Raw genomic sequence first — 18,144 nt, 5'->3', positions numbered from 1 at the left:
ACATATTATTAAAGTTTGGGCTATAATGGTTGTATTGATGTATATCAACTTGAAATGCTCCCAAAAATGGCTCCACAGCATGTAAAAATATAATATAAGCTCTGGCGGACTTGGTTCTATGGTAGGTCTTAAAGGGTTAATATCCCTCAAGTATGCAGTCTGCACTTCCTGGAGTGAAAAACCAGCGTAGGGATAAAAGATGCAACACTGCGCAAAAGTCTTAAGCCACCACTCAGTTATTTATGTATTCAAGGAACCAGAGTGTTTTGTCATTTTTCATTCATTGCGATTTATTAATTTATACGAACAAAGTGATTCCCACGGAGCTAGTAGCTAACAACCTGCCATATCTGGGCATGGTGTGCAGTGTGACCTTTAAAAATTTAAGGAAACTGGGTGAGTGACATCCATGATCTGTGTCAAGAAGTGAACAGTCATAGGAGCTACTGTTCACTGAAGACTTATAAGAAATGGTCTGTGTTGGAAGTATTGCTGTCAAGAAGTCATCATTAACAGAAACTGCAAGAAAAGCTGCACAGCTGAGGTATGCCACGTTATACAAGAACCGGACTGAAAATCAGTGGTAACAGGTGTGTCAGCAGCCCTCTGTAAAAGGCTGGAGGCTCTGTCATGGTTTGCATTTCAGCCGGCGGTGATGGGGACTTTATCAAACTTGATGGGATTATGATTGCAGACAAATACTGTCAAAATTGATTTAATTTTCAAGCAGTACCATCTGGAAAATGTCTGACTGACAACACATTCACTTTTTCATATGACAAGGATCTCAAAGACACGGCAAAAAAACATACGTAGATGATAGAAAACGGACAGTTAATTTCATGAGTTATGGATTGGCCTCCCTAGAGTTCAGACCTCAGTGTTATTGAAGTAGTGAGGGGTTCATCCTGAAAGAGAGCAAAACAAAAGGCCACCAAGATCGGAATAAGCACTGAAGCTTCTCTGGGCTACTAGTATAGTTTTAATTTTACAGCCTGGTTCAATCGCTTTCCTCAAAATGATAATGAACTTTCTAGCATTGTGATACTTTCCTTTAACTTCTTGTAGCATGCTTCTGACACACGTGTTTGTGTTTATTCTTCTTGTTTTTCCTGTCAGTTGCATCTTTCAGAAATGGTGTTGTTCTGTTTTTTTTTTAGATACATAAGTACTTGTTTAATTTATGGTTCAATATATAAATGAGTAGTTAAGCAGCTGCAACTGAGAATTTGAACATCTTCCCTGAGTGTGAAAGCTTAGGTAGTCAAGTGTGACTCTAAAGACCATAAATTCTGTTTTCACACGTGTGATTACTCGCCTGGCTTCAGGACAAGAGGGTGATGATGTTGATGATGACATAAAGAGTTGTAGAAAGCAGGGAAGAGGTGTGAGTAGCAAGTGCTGTTAACCTTGAAAGAGTCTATTCTCTTTCAGGAAGTTACAGCTTTAGCACCACTGTTACATATATTAAATCATAGCACTGTTAGTCTATTTCATGAAACAATTTTAATCCTGTTACCATGGCCTAAAAAAAGAAACATTCATGTCTCTTCAGCCTTTAACTCATAGCTTCTAAGCTGCAGGCACACTCACACTTGGCCCTTTTCCCTGTCTCCACAGCAGCCTTACAGGACTTATCTTTCCAATGCTCTTCACACAATAAAAATGCAGCCTCTCAACTTTTCACTGTAAACTCAGCGGGGTTTTGTGAAACTGTCTCTTGACCCATTTATATTGGAGGCACTAGCTGAGGTGGTTTCTCTCTGTAGCCTCACTGTCTGATTTGATTTCCCAGCATGCGTGTGCGCGCGTGTGCATGTGTGTGCAGACTTGTAAAGTTGTGATACAACACAAGTCTGCCAATAACCAAGGAGTCCCAAAGCCAAAATACTGTCATCCTGCCGACCTTAACATTTAAGCATGCCTCATTTTTACCCTCTATTTTTATCCACGTCTGCTTTTAAATGCGTATATGTGGGAATGTTGTGGTATTTGGACCTGGTATCATCCCATGTAGGAAGCTATTTGCTCTGAGCCTGTAACTCGTGTGTTGTTGGCTGACAGCAAACCACAAAAAAATGCGGCCAAAGAAAAGACAAAGTAAAACGGTGACCTTTTCGCCTCAGGCAGGCTTGAGTTAGTCCAGGATTGATCTGCATTCCAAAGCCTGAGATGATCGTACATCTTTTTTACTTCCACACAGAGGGTTTGTTTCCCCGTTCATCATTTGCTTGTTCTGTCTCATCCATCATTACACTTTCCACTCCAGTAGCCTGCATTTTGTGTCGACATTCTTCTTCTTTCGGCTACTCCCTTTAGGGGGTCACCAAAGCAGATCACCCGCCTTCATCTCACCCTACCCCTAGCATCCTCCTTCAATACATCCATGAGTCTTTTCTGAGGTCTTCTTTTTTTTCTTCGCTACTGGCAGCTACATCTTTAACATCCTTTGTCCAAACCATCTCAGCTTTGCTACTCTAACTTTACCCACCAAACTGCTCAACCTGCCCTTCTGTTATACTCATTTATAATCTTGTCCATTTTGGTCACATCCAATGGAAACCTTAACATCTTCAACTGTACCCCCACTTTGAACCCATCTGTAAAGCTTGGTTTAGCTTTAGCTTTTATCCCTACACTGTAACTTTCCACGCTATTTAAGTTGTTGCAGGCTGCGTCGACCCAACGTGTAGCAACATTTCTTGAGAGGTTCTTGGGAGTTTCTTCATCAGGTTACACAGAAGTGCAACTGCTTCTGACCTTTTCGGTACTTCTCCATCAACACTGGCATGCAGTCCATACTGCTCCATGCTGATTGTCACCTCTCTTCTTAACCTATCTTTAAACAACTCTTTTCATGGCATGGCTCATCAAAATTATCCCTCTGTAGACGGCTCTGCACGTCACCCTTGTAAATTGGATCCCGTACTCCTCTTCTGCATTTGTCAATATCCAATTGATACAAGTCCTTTCCTCCTTTCTTCGTGTCCAGCCTCGCATACAACACTAAGCCTTTTCTGGGGGTTTTTTTTTACCCCTACTCCACTTCTTTCCCTAGCTTCACCATAGTCTACATAGGAAGAGTTTTCCCTGCGACAGATTGACGACCTGTCCAAGGTCCACTCCACCTTTCCATGACAGCTGTAATAGGCTCCAGTCCCTCCCCCCAGATAGCTGGGCGGGTGAATGGGATGAATGGAGCTGTAACTGGCATGTCTGATCTGTAGAAGAAATTGCGAGGATGACTGTAGAAATCCAATGTTGGATTAAGACAAATTAAACTACCAGCCTGGCTTGCAAATCACCTAAATATAACCTGGAAGAAATCCAGGTATACCAAATAGGTTTTGCAACAGACTTTTGTCAACTTGTTCACCACTCCCAATTACATGTTACTTATTATTTATAATTGTTAACATAAGAGTTGTTTTGTATGAACCCTCCACAGACCCTACTGCCTACTGTTTTTATACTACAGTAATAAGTAGCTCTCCCTTTGCTTCCCAGGTCTGAATCAGTCTCTGATTAGACATCTTGAAGCAAAACCAACAGAGCTTTGAGTAATAAGAACAGCCAGTGCCTCAAGTACAACGACATGCAAATTAATGCCCGCAACTATGTGACTGGCATCATTAAAAAGTAATGAGGCAACCATTAGCCAGGGAAACAAGAAATGTCATTTAGATTAGCTTTGACAATAACAACAATGGCTGTGTTGAAAGATCATCAAAAGCAGCTCAAATGATTCTAATGACACTAAGGGCAAAGAAATGTTCGACTTTGTTGCACGGTTGTAGATATTCCCTAACAAGCTCTGAGTCTAGCTTGCAGACTGTATGCATTATTTAAAAACAAAAAAAACCAAAAAAACAACCACCACCTGATGCTTGTGTCAGAAGTGAAAGGACTCAGTGGAAATTGGAAAGGAAATATGAAAAGGCTATTCTGAAGGATGGGACAACGAGGTTCCTTTCTCAGGGTGTTGATCAGTGTGGCATGCTGGGTTGAAAATGTGGGTGAGCTTGCCACAAACTGTGGATGTGATTTTAAAACCTGCTGAAATATTCTCTGATTTAGTACACTCCTATTTCATCCTGTATCAGTACACAGGATATATCACTGAGACATCATTTGGTGACCATTTCCATGATCTTGTTACATACACCAAACAAAACAGACAGGCAGACCTGCAGAGCACCCACTGAAGCTAAAAGGCTAGCTAAATCAAAATCCAAGACAAAGGAAAGTTCTTGCTGAAGGCAAACAATCTCAGCTGGGACTGAGGTGGGAGAATGAGTAGCTTAAATCTTTACCAAGTGAAAAGAGGGGTCCATGGGGAGCTTTTTTCACCTTCGTGGCTCAAGATTTGGGAGTTCGCCTTGTAATCAGAAGGTTGCCGGTTCGAGCCCCGGCTCGGACAGTTTCGGTCGTTGTGTCCTTGGGCAAGACACTTCACCCGTTGCCTACTGGTGGTGGTCAGAGGTGCGCCCCAGGGTGGCTGTGGCTACATGTAGCTTGCCATCACCAGTGTGTGAATGTGTGTGTGGATGGGTGGATGACTGAATGTGTAAAGTGCTTTGGGGTCCTTAAGTGGCTGAACAAACAAACAAACCCTGAAAAGGCATAGGGAGCTATTCCACCACTTGAGCTCCTTGGAAGCAAAATATAAAAACTTGAAGGGCAGTTCAAATGTCTATACAGTACTGTACTGTATATTTACAGATTAAAGCATGTTTATGGTTCTTGGTGTGATATCTCGTATTTCAATATGGCACTCGGTAAACCTGAATTTGACACCCCTGGGTTAGAATATTGCTCTTTCAAGTAACCCCGTCAAATAGTTGTACAAAGAAAACAAATTATTCAGAGAAATATACAGTAATTAACTTAAAATCTACCAAGTCATTGCTGATCCATCTAGGCCAGCGGTCCCCAACCTTTTTTGCGCCACGGACCGGTTTATTCCCGACAATATTTTCATGGACCGGCCTTTAAGGTGTCGCGGATAAATACAACAAAATAAAACTAGTACCGGTACCGAAAAAAAGAAAATTTATTCATAACACACGTGAAAAGACCCAGGAAAACCGAGTAAACGATAAAAACGATAACAAAATAACACTGAAAACCGATAAAAACCCTGAAAACCATACATTTCACACCTGAGCCTCAACTCTCGCGGCCCGGTACCAAACGACTCATGGACCGGTACCGGTCCGAGGCCCGGGGGTTGGGGACCGCTGATCTAGGGTACTGGTTGTGGTTAACATGCACCCTTTTTTTTATAAAAATATCACCTGTTTTGTAGAAAACTGGAATGCCAAAATGAGTGGGAATTTTTTTTAAATGTCTACTTGTTTCTCAAACTTTGCTAATTTAGCTAATCCTGACACTAGGCAAGTCTTTGGTTAAACAATAGCAAGATGGCTAGGATATTAATAACAAAGTATCAAGACACAATAAATCAAACTATTGTTTTAAGATAAACAGCTCTTTAGTCTTGCTTTTCACACCAAAGCTTTTCTTAGCCCCAAATTCTTCTTATTATTATTATTATTCTGTTAGTCCCAAACCATTTTTCTTTTGGAACATCCTTTGAACAATAACAGATTTGTTACATTAGGAGGCATCACGCTATCACTATATTATCATGAAGTCACCCTTAGAAGTAAAACATAGTGGAGGAGTAGTCTGTTAATGGGGTTATTCATAGTAACGTGCCCAAGCACGTCAAAACACTTCCGCCAAATTAAGATATTCCCTTATACTGCTATACCATGGTTTAGGTTGTTTAGATTGATGTCATGCAATTTTATTACAGGCAGAGCCACAGTGGAGTAATTTGTGCAGATTTTATTTTCTTTTTTCTTCTCGAGAGCCCTTGATAAAGTTGTAAATCTGTAGCCAAGGCTGTCAGCAGTGAAGGAAGCCAGAACCTGTCAGACTGCACAGTGTTTTATAGCCAGCGTCCGTGTGTGTGTGTGGGTGGGAGGGCACTGTCTGTTTGACAGACAGAGAGCAGCTAGTGTAATCACAGCTGTAGGAGGAGAATTAAAAACTTCCTTTATCCCTCATCATCTATCTTTAGCTTTGTTTCCCTTTTCTCTGCTTCCCTGTTTTCTGTCTGTCCATCAATGAGTACAACCAGAGGCTAAAAGATAAAGGGAAGGCTATAAAGGGACAACTATGAACTTGTTAGTGTGTGATATAATAGCAACTTTTCCCTTTGGGTCAAACAGTTATGAGAAATTTCAGCAATATGGCTGATCCTCCCCTTTAAGCCCCCCTTCTCAGTTTGAATATTCACTCCGTCTTCCATAATTGGCTTTTTCTGTGGTAAACAAGTTTAGCATTCAGGCATGGACTGTTGTTTCTTATTCTAGGCAGTAAACAGTGCAGAGAGGCCGAGTCTGTGTTTGAATATGCAGGATTGTGTTTAACAAACTTCTAGCTGTGAATACGGGGGTGTGAGCGTTTCATGTGTGGGTTTGACTCAGTGCCTGTCCTCGGCTTTTGTCGTCGGCATTGTGGATGTTTTTTATTTATCCACCCATTATCCAAGTTAACATACCCATTGTTGCGTCTCATATGGAAATTCAAAAGTTACTTTAAAAAAAAAAGAGACTGATCTCATCACCAGTTTGGCTTCTTTTTTTTAATGAATGGACTTCTTGTACCCATTAACACAAAGATTACAAATGTTCACAACTGAGTGCCTTCTACGCCCACATTTGCCTGCCCCATTTAACATCCTTGACAGCTTTTCATATGCATCAACCCTCGCTAGCTCAGTCACCAGTTTTTTAGGAGTCACTCCAGGCATTGTGCAGTTTATGGGAATATGTTGGCATCCAGCATTCACACAGCTGTGTGGGCCCTCTATGCAGTGGCATTTTTGGAGTTACAGGATTTGGCTCAGAGGAAGTGTGATGTGTCATGTGTTTCAGGGATAATAAAAATAATTATTCACACTTTTACATGTTCTTTTTTATTTATTGCAGCCGAACCTTTTTAAAGAAAATGCAACAACTGTATTTTGATATTCTTTAAATTACACTATTCTACAATCAAACTTCATTTGATAAGGTTTGAGGTCATTACAGTCTATCAGCTGGTTGGTTCTTAATACCTTTATTTATTTCTGACATTATTAGTCCATATCATTCTTAGAGCTTATATTCCAAGTGTGGCATCATTTTGAGATGGGTAAAGAATGACCCTGAGAAGCTAATACACCAACTCTGCAACCAGTCTTTTGTTTGTCATCTTCAAAAGAGACTTGAAAAGAGCTTGAAAGTAAAATGGTAGCATACTCCTACATCCACAATCATTACCACTTTTATCAATGCAGCTGTCAAGCAATTCATCTGTAAAATGCATCGGGTTTTTCTTTTATACTACTATTCCTATGATTTACAGTATATAGGAATGCAGAGATTCAGACCTCCTCTGAAGTTAACATCAGCAAAAGAGCTGTATGCTGGGAGCTTCATGGCTTAGGTTTCCAAGGCTGCGCAGCTCCTGTAGGTGGCCCACTGCTTTTGTCGATATGCTGTGTATTCGTTGCACAGTTTTTTTTCTGCTGCTTTCAAAAATATATATTTCAAAACGTATATAATTAGAATACAGTAAGCATACATCAAGTCAACTCAACAGCCACAAGACAAATCATTGTGTGCGTTATCCTCCTCTGACTCAAATAACCGCCATAAACTGATTCTATGCTTCTATGCAGCCAGAGTTGTAACTGTGACCTTAGGGCTAAAGGCACAAACCGTCTATTTTTTATATATAGTCTGTGACTACATCCTATAATTTATGGTTAGTGCACCTGACAAACTTCATGTGTTTGGTCTGCATAGGAATTACCTTCCTTTGCCTGGAATCCTTTGTTTGATGCATAGTAAGCTGCTGTTTGCGTCTAGTATGGTACCATATATTTGGCCTGCCTTAGCTCTTTTGTTCACCATTGATGTTATATGAGGGGGAAAATGACAACTCTTGAACTACCCACATCCCAAAGAGGCTGAAATTTCCTATGTGCTTCCTCAAAACTGCTTATTAGGTGCTAGAACAGCTCCAGTCCTCCGTGACACATTCTTTGGATGTTGACAATGGATTTTGCAAAAGCAGTATAATGGCTTTTCTAATATGCAGTTATGGCATAGACAATCATTGTTATAAGTGATGGGAAACATCACTGGTAGTAAACAGTTTATGGGGCGATCGTGGCTCAAGAGTTGGGGGTTCGCCTTGTAATCGGAAGGTTGCCGGTTCGAGCTTCGGCTTGGACAGTCTCGGTCGTTGTGTCCTTGGGCAAGACACTTCACCCGTTGCCTACTGGTGGTGGTCGGAGGGCCCGGTGGCGCCAGTGTCCGGCAGCCTCGCCTCTGTCAGTGCGCCCCAGGGTGGCTGTGGCTACATTGTAGCTTGCCATCACCAGTGTGTGAATGTGTGTGTGAATGGGTGGATGACAGGTTGTGTAAAGCGCTTTGGGGTCCTTAGGGACTAGAAAAGCGCTATACAAATACAGGCCATTTACCATTTATCAGATGGGAAAATGTTGCAGATGACTAAATCAGTGTACTTTTGGAATGGGATTTCTTTCCATCTGTGTTATGTCTTCTTCTGCGCCAGCTGACAGTCTATTTATGTCTGTCTTCTCCTTCTGTTTCTCTATAATTGGGAATAGTTCCTGTGTCCACAGTACTCGTGAGCCAAACATGCCATCCTCTTTCCTCTGTGTTGCTTTAAGTGCTGAATTATCTTATTCACGCTTCCACTTGCTAAACCTTCTCTGTCTGACAACCCAGCTTCAAAGCTACCGCAATAATCCTGCTTACCGTCCTTTACTTAGCAGCTGAGCAGTTGTTTTACGTATCTCGGAGTAACTCCAATGGAATAAAGGTGAAGGAAGTGTGTGTTAAAAAGAGGCACTTTAGAGAAAACACGTTTATCGGGATCCTGCTTGTTACTGAGAAGTCATCGCCAACAAATTCTCTCTTATCTCACATTTATACACACACACACACTCTCACTCATTCTGGAGACTTCTGTCTTATTATTCAAATCATGATGGCGCCAAACAACCTGTCAACCTGGATAATTTCCTCTCGTTAACATAAAAGGTCCGTGTCAGGCAGGCCATCAGTCACATTTTCCTCTCATGCAGAGTGCGTCTGCTCTTGGTGTCACCAGAAGGCATGAGAGACAGACTGTGAAGTATTTTGGCGTAGATTCCTTAAGGCAGGTTAAGGTTCAATTTCATCAGGTTTCTGATCGCCAGTCGCCCCAACCGTCCAATAGCATTTGATTCATTATGAAACACTTTGCCCTCGAATACACGGCAGCTCTATTCAAAAGCTTTTGATATCCACATATATCTGGCTGGCTGACCAACACTGTTACACATAAATATCGCAGTTTTGTCAGAAACTGGTAGCATCACAGGTGTATGCACAAGGTGGTCTGTGGTGTTGCTGCTACGATACACTAGTTGTGCGAACTGCTCCGTTTTTAAGGGCGACAATGTCCACATCAGGAGGTAAGAGAGGTGGCAGTGGAAGTGATACCACCCAGTGTTTTCACATTTTAAAGCATCCACTTTGGTGTGATGGCCACCACCAGCTCATTCTTGCTTTATCGGCATGAAAGTTTGGTTGCTAAGTTGTAGCCACAGATGACACAGTGATGAGAGGCTTATTGATAAATACAAACTTTCCGGTCACTAAAACTAGATTGCAGACTTTCAAGCCACAATATATATCCACCCATTTAAAATTCCTCCAACTACACAAACTCAGTGAAACAGTAACTTTCAAGACAGGTGGAGTTCAGTAACTTCAATTAAAAGAGGCCATCTACACAGCGTGTGCTGTTACACAGATCAGTCAAAGCAGCCTAACTTAGTCGCGACAGCATTTAGGGGTTTTAAAATAATCAATTTGACTCGCTTTTGAAGCCAGCCTCCAGTGACCCTTAAGGAACTGCAGTTTTTGGCACTTGGCTTCATTTATTAGGCCCCGAGGTTTCCGAATTTATGTCAGCTCGCTGTTAGACTCCTCTCACTACTGCCATGACTGGTCCATCACAGCAAAGCGCACTTAATGTTTTACCTTTGGGGCACTACATGGCCTTCAGCCTGTATCAGTCTGTGTGGTAAATGCCTTTGGAGGAAAACATGTACGCTATAATCTCAAGGTCTCCGTGTATGTCTGAGAGTGCTTTTTTTTTTTATTCCTCTATACCAACGTGTAATAGTCTGTTTTTAAGGACCGCTTCAAGAGGGGATTTAATACCTGCATTTATCTTCCTATCTGATGACGGAGAAGAGAATATGGCTGTGTATTTTTTGGAACAGCACGTGTTTTAAATGTATTTCCATGTTGTGTCTGCTTGGATGTCATCATTAGCATGGATTATGAGATATTTTATTTGGCCATTGTATTACAGAAATATATATATTTTGACTAGTTGAATGACGGAAAGGCCACGAAGTGTGACCGGTAACTAAAGCCTTGAAACTATAATACGATGCTTCATGGCGTTAGATGAAGGAGAGCTGATTCCCAAAGCTCATTATTGTTGGAGTGGAGCATTTCAGTGCTACTGATCTGCATTCCAGGGCAGCACCACTCATTCCACACTGGTGCAACTAATCAGCAACTCTACATTTTAAATTCAGATTGTTGTTTTGATGACGGCTTGTTCTCCAAGGCATTTTATTGACGCTATTGCTTGTCCTGATTGTATTTATTTATTCATTAGCGAAGCCTTTTCTTTTCTTTCTCTTTTTTTTACTTTTGATTTGCATCATCGGCTTCTTATGAGCAAGTTAGAAAAAGTGTTTGAAGTAGTACATGGTTAAAACGAGCATGAGTGTGCAATTTTAACAGATACACCTGCAACATGTGAAGCAAAACACAAGCTCTGATATTCATTTTACTTTTTTTACGTGAAATATTATGTTTTATCAAATTATGTATTTCTTAAATATCTGGGTCATTTTATATGTCCTGTACTACTTATTAGCAGTGTTGGGGACGTTACTCACTACTGTAGAAACATGGATAGGTGAAAATGGAAGTTATAGTGCTGCAAGTTAGAGTTGGATGTCTCAAGAGACCACTTTTACGTGGTCTTGGTCTTGACAGACTTTGGTCTCGGTCTTGTCTTGGTCTCACTGTCTCCATCTCGCTGTCTCAGATCGACATAGTGGTCGGGAGATTTGGAGTCAACAGTATCCATGATACACAATGTAATGAGCGCGAGCCGGCTCCTCACTTAATTTCCTTTCGCTGCTCAGCTCTCACACAGTGGCTCAGCTATGCTCCAATCCCTCCACATTGTGGCCAATCACATGCGAGGATACAAGATAATATCATTATGTGGAAAAACAGAGAGGGTGAGAGACGCGACAGTCAAGTGGAGCGTGCGTCTGTCCTCTCAGTGAGTGAGTGAAACAGTAGACAGCAGTGAGAGCTAAAGTTGTGTTAGCAATTGTTTCTGTTCTAGACGTAGTTTGCATGTCACTACAACGCTCTTGTTCTTTAGTGCAATAACAATTTAATGTCCAATCCTCAAAAGCTGTAGATCACTCCAACAGCTAACCGTAGTAATAAGACGTGAAGGCAGCGCCATGCACAAAACTGCTGTAAATAACAGATTTAAAACTGTCTTCTTAGACTGATATTTCATTTGTATTTTGAAAGGCGGTGTAAATAAATAATGTACTTACGTACTGCTCCCTTCACAAAACACCACAGACTGACTACTGGAACAGACAGCGTGTCCAACAGGGACCTTGCAGACTGTCAACTAGCAGCTTTGTTAAATAGTGCCCGCATGAGCAAGGCGAAGATGTATGACATCTTCCCTTTTTTGACACTTTGGATGATATATGATACACTTGCACAATGTGCCATTAGTACACTGACGGTTGCTGGAAATATGTTTCGGGACTTGTATCTAGATATTCTGTCAGAAACCATGACAAATTAATTGTTAACTTGAACTATTTTCAACTTTTACAACCAATTTCTTGTTATAATAGAACAAACGTACTTTGATTTTTGGAAAAAATGCCATCCAGGAGGGGCTGAGATGGATGGATAGACGGATGCATGGACTTATGTATCATTTATTTTTGTATTTTTGGTCCACGGTGATTCATTTGAAGGCTCTTCCACCCGTAAATGTGCTCATAATAACAAGTTTGCAGGATTTTCTGTTTGAAGCCTCATCATGCTGACCTCATTTCCCCCTTTTCCCTCTGGTAGCAGCCTTCAGAGGAGGCTTCCCTGCTGGTGTCCAGCCCCAAGATGCTGCTCCCAGCATCAGGCATACTGCCACCCAGCACCCCGTTGTCTGTGCACCACCAGATCCAACTGCTCCAGCAACAGCTCCAGCAGCAACAGCAGCAGACACAAGTGGCTGTGGCACAGGTGAGTGTCATCCAGTGACATTATGTCTCCCATGAAATCTGCTTGCACAGGAATAAAAATATGCTTTTTTATACATTTAAATTACATTTCACATCACTCCAGTACTTTCACACTGCTCACTACAATCCTCACCATAGTGAAGTTGCTAAATTTCTGCAGAGTAAATTGTTACGAACCTCCAAACTTCATGTGGCCTCTTTTCGGCTATAGTCTTATGGGTAAGCTTGCAGAATGTAAGAGAAGATGAGCACAGAGAAAACACTGTAGCTATGGTCAGTTTGATCGCTCATATATTTATTCACTTTTAAAATATAGATGAAAATAACAATAGAAATAGAGCAACAGTCTGGTGTAAGCTAATGAATCATGAACAGTGTATTGGTACACTGGTGATTGATTTTAAATCAATACACAACACTAACCCACAGACCTCAGTTTAAGAGCACATTTCTTTCACCTGTAGGTTGCAACAACCACACCCTCGGTCTATCCGCCCATGCTATATCAGTTACTGTTTCTGCTGTGTACAAGGATGCTAGAGTACCTTCAAGCTTGTTGCCAAAATTCATCTCTAATTGGGACTTGTTATTCTGCTTTCCATCCGACTTTGCTGAAGTAGCTATTCAGGATTGACAGCTCAGAATAATCCTTCTTTGCATTAGACTAGGACTTGGTGAAGTCCCTTAGTTCACCTACTGTCTGAAACAAGCTGTTTACACTCGTTCCACCCACCTTTAAACCAACATTGTTCTGACAGCTGGTGCTGAGCGCCTGAAAGAGAATATTTAGAGCAATCTGAACCCTGAGCTTTTGGCTCACAGGGATTACACGTGATCTGAAACTTTGGCCATGTTTGATATGAGCATCCATCACTATAATAGTGACTGAAAATGAGGCAAAAGAATAATAGGCCTCTTTTCATTTTGTATTAACAGTAATTTCTGAATTCCCTTGGGTGGAAAGGATAATCAGTGGAATGACTCACGGGTCACTGACAAATTAAGGAGATCAACACATGCCTGTGGTCTTGGAGAGGAAAAAAGTGCAAAGCACATCCAGCATGAGACATCAGTCATCCAGTTTGAGTGGCTGTAGTGGGGGAGGAGAACAGTGACAGAAATGGCTTTGGGTTTGCGAGCTGGATCAACACACATACACAGAAGGCCTTAAGATTAAGATTAGAAAGTGCCATTTCATAGCTCAGCACGCTTTCCCTTGTGGATTCTTCACTCACACTGCTGACCCAGAAGCATCCCAGAGAGTTAAATTCTGATGTCTCAAAGCTTCTAGAGAGGGAGGCGGAGGTCCTGATTAAACTGCCCGGCCACACTGAACTTTACTGTTCTCATCTTAAGATGGAGATGAACAAACAAACTGCTGCCACAACTGACAAATCACACATTCAGACTGAGCATGCCCATACATAGGTGCGATCAATTACACACTAATAAGGCCAAAGGTAGCTGCCCACGGGCAGAGGAACTAGTGTGTGTATTTTTTTTTAAATGTATCAAAACTGCTTTGGAACATGAAGTAACGATTTTCACCTCATGAAATGTTTCAAACGAGTGCGTTCCAGGCATTTGTGTCTGACCTTGGTTCTTTTGCCATTTAGCAAGGTTTCCCAAGTGATCGTAACTTGTCTGAGATGCTGTAGCAGTTTGCTTCCACACAGCATCTAAATTAGTTTCACCTCAGTTTATTTCCTTATAGGCTTCTGGCTGCACTCTGCTGTTTCTACCATCCATCTCTGCAATGCTTAAATAACTACCTCAGCTATCGATCAAATAATTGACAGAAAAATAATCTAATATTGAATCATTTATAAGGCCTAACTTCTCAACTTTATGAGATCAAAACTTAAGCAACACTGAAGAATAAAAAAATATCTCCATTACTTCTTTACTTGTTTTGGCTCGTGCTCTAAATCAGGCTCGACATAGAGACATATTACATATATTGGACATAATGTAGGTTTAAATTACAAAGCAACCATTCATATACATCCACAGCCGTATCTGCCAGTGAAGCACCTACAAGGATGGATGGCCATTTGTTTTCAGCCCACACTCAGGGAGGGGCGCGTCATCTTCCCAAATGTGGTGCTATCCACATTTATCTAATGCTCGGACAATGACAACGTTTTTAACAAGTCCTTCCATACAAGTCTGTATCAGAAGCTCCGTAAACAGATCCCCCTAACATTTGTTATGTGTATTCATTTGTGAGTTCTTGCTAAAATCACATGACGGCGCCGTTTAAAATGATCTGACTTTATTACCGTACTGGATTAACTGGCTGCTCAGATTAGCTGGTTTTTGTTTTTTGCCATTTGTGTTACCAACGGGGAAATTTCAGAGTGCCCTCTGTTGGACAAACGGTGCAACTTTAACACTCTTAACATGGTTGAAGGCCATTTCTCCCGTCTCTTGTTTACTTTTTAAATTTTCATTTGTCAGCCATTATGAATGCAGATCAGCAGATTGCTCATATTTCCTGATATATCACCGAGACTTTAGTGAGAACAGTAGCTCTAACTTTATGTGTTACTATAGAAGATGAACGCCAACTGTGTTGTGAACTCCCGTTTTGTTGCCTTCAAACTTGGATTATAGCTCTTGTTTTTTGTCTTTTGTAGCCAGAGGTTACCGTATTTAGGAGAACGCGCTCCTAATTTATCAGCTCAAGCTTATCCAGGAGGGGCTAGTTTGTCTGCTAGTTTGGATAGTGGCTGCACATAATAGCACTGATGTAACCTACAAATACAGTCTTCAACACAGTTACGTCCTTCATGGAGGACTTTTAGTATTAGTCACATCAGGCACATTTGTTGCCTGGGAATTTTCAAGTGCTTGAAAAAGCCCCAATGTAGCCAACATAGTTAAGAAGTTTACTTCATGCCTATGAAGCTACTACTGACCTACTTGGAGGTGACCACTTTTTGTCACCCATCACTAGCTTTAAACTCTGCATCAAAGGGAGTGGTTTTAGCCGTTAATGTGGGAGTTAAAGTTACACGTGACCATATTTGAGTAAAAGGGTAGAGCGCTAAGTTATTAGCTAATGCTTACGAGGTTAATTAGCAAGCTACAACCATCAACTGTATGGATGCAATGCACAGACGCACATATCGGCTAATTAGTCCTATAAGACTGATTAAAATTCAAGAATTTTATTCACCAAGATGGGAGACAAATGACTTTTTTTAAAGCCAGAATTAGATGGATTTTTACTTTTTGACAGATGTTTCCTCACTTTAAAACGTAACTATACAGACGATCATTTCTCTTCTTATTTCAATTTCAGAATTTCAACATGTACACAACACACAACACAATCTCTTTCATCAGTGTGCTTATGTGAATCTCCTGAGCATTCATAATGACTGATAGTTTGCCAACAGAAGTGATTTGTGCTGTTTGTGGCCAAGAAAAACTATTAAGCCCTCGTGCGTTCTCTCCCACTGGTCCAGTCAAATTGGTCTCTCTGATGTATAAGCATAAACTTTTCTGAAACTGCTTCTAAGCACTATTAATAAGGAAAGGCAGCTAACTCTAGTAATAAAGGTCAAACAGTAGAAAAGAAAAGGCTACATGGTTCTGCTCAGATAGTCCCAATTATGGATGAAGACACAGAGGAAGAGAGGAACAAGGAGATCATCTGGCTGAAGATGTGCTTGCACATGCACGTCTTTAGCTCTGTGTATTTTGTGTAATTTAGAGTTCTACAGTTGGTTTACTTATCAAAACTAATAGTCGTCCCTGGCGTCTTCGCTTCAGTTTCACACCAATAAATGAAAATGACAGTGTTAGGGGTTTTTTCAGGGGTTGTGTTGAAAGTAAATGCTGCTGGATGACAAAGTAACCTACTTAGTCATCTTTAAGACAGCTGTAGTTCTTGTTTATGGTTCTAATGTCTCAAACAGGGAGTCCCTTCTGATTTTTAGAGCTGTCAGACACGAGCGCATAGTGCTGTTATACAATAACAAATCAGCCACCCACAACTTTGATAAACAAAGCCAGAAAAAAACATAAGGACTTTTAGTTTTGCCAAGACTCCAGTGTATATACGCATAAATTATAAAAATTATCTAAGGACTTGAAATGTGAGAAAAAATACTGAAACAGGCTCAATTGCTGTATGTACGATAAACAGCTTTTTTTAACGGATAAAATGGGATAGACAGACATCAGCGTTATGTGTTCACCGTCTTTGAGACATTTGCCCTCAAGACAATGTGCTCTTTGTTATGCAGCAAAGGCAAACCAACTTTTGTGAACTTGTTTTGTCAGTCAGACAAAGACACGTGCCATTGTACTTGGCAATTGTACTTCATTCCATGAAGAATCGGTCAGCTGACCCCTTCAGAATCAATTGGGGGTTTTTTGTAGGTACTATTCGTGTATTTAATAAGGTCATGTGAATTTTCACCTTTTGACTGCAGCAATTGTCCATGTTACAAAAAAGGGCCTCTAAGTGCGGGATGTTAGGTTGAATTTTTCCACTTCAGTAAATGAAATTAGTAGGAATTAATGATAATGATGATTTGCATCATTTTTGCAGCATTTTCTGAGCTTTTATTTTGTAAGTACAGGAGCTAACCACATTATGTTTTCATTGTTGAAAAACTGTAAACAAATTAATTTTCTTCCACTCAAAGTCCCACTTTTTCATAGTTTCAAGCATCTTTTTGAGCAACTTTAAGCATCAACATCAGGCATATATCAGAACCATCCATCCATCCATCCATCCATCCATCCATCTTCATCCGCTTTGTCCGGGGCCGGGTCGCGGGGGCAGCAGCCTAAGCAAAGAGGCCCAGACCTCCCTCTCCCCAGCCACCTCCTCCAGCTTATCCGGGGGAACACCAAGGCGTTCCCAGGCCAGCCGAGAGATATAATCTCTCCAGCGTGTCCTGGGTCTGCCCCGGGGCCTCCTCCCGGTGGGACATGCCTGGAACACCTCACCCAGGAGGCGCCCAGGGGGCATCCTTGTCAGATGCCCGAACCACCTCAGCTGGCTCCTTTTGATGTGGAGCAGCAGCTGCTCTACTCTGAGCCCCTCCCGGATGGCCGAACTTCTCACCCTATCTCTAAGGGAGAGGCCAGCCACCCTTCGGAGGAAGCTCATTTCTGCCGCTTGTATCCGCGATCTCGTTCTTTCGGTCACTACCCACAGCTCGTAGCCATAGGTGAGGGTAGGGACGTAGATCGACCGGTAAATTGAGAGCTTCGCTTTTACACTCAGCTCCCTCTTCACCACGATGGACCGTTGCAGCGTCCGCATTACTGCAGCTGCAGCCCCAATCCGTCTGTCGATCTCCGGCTCCCTTCTCCCATCACTCGCGAACAAGACCCCGAGATACTTGAACTCCTCCACTTGGGGCAGGAACTCATCCCCGACCGGGAGTGGGCACTCCACCCTTTTCCGGCTGAGAACCATGGCCTCAGATTTGGAGGTGCTGATCCTCATTCCCGCTGCTTCACACTCGGCTGCGAACCGTTCCAGTGCGAGCTGGAGGCCCTCACCCGATGAAGCCAACAGAACCACATCATCTGCAAAGATCAGAGATGAGATTCTGAGGCCACCAAAGCGAAAGCCCTCCGCCACTTGGCTGCGCCTAGAAATCCTGTCCATAAAAATTATGAACAGAACCGGAGACAAAGGGCAGCCCTGGCGGAGCCCATCACCCACCGGGAAC

At 41.8% G+C, this 18,144-nt stretch overlaps 1 protein-coding gene across 3 annotated transcripts in view; it reads left to right on the top strand.

The window, feature by feature from the left end:
• Positions 1-18,144, top strand: part of LOC113008767 (capon-like protein) — a 164,684-nt gene that overhangs the window by 95,747 nt on the left and 50,793 nt on the right. For 2 of the 3 annotated variants that reach the window (XM_026146485.1, XM_026146482.1), the window contains exon 6: positions 12,279-12,443. In XM_026146485.1, coding sequence (XP_026002270.1) covers positions 12,279-12,443 — 165 coding nt within the window. The remainder of the gene's footprint in view (positions 1-12,278; positions 12,444-18,144) is intronic. The other variant, XM_026146483.1, reaches the window with a different exon arrangement.

Source organism: Astatotilapia calliptera, chromosome 17 (assembly GCF_900246225.1).
Source record: "Astatotilapia calliptera chromosome 17, fAstCal1.2, whole genome shotgun sequence".
Taxonomy (NCBI): Eukaryota; Metazoa; Chordata; class Actinopteri; order Cichliformes; family Cichlidae; genus Astatotilapia; species Astatotilapia calliptera.
The sequence above is the reverse complement of the archived record's forward strand: the minus strand, read 5'-3'. Positions and strand labels throughout refer to the sequence as shown.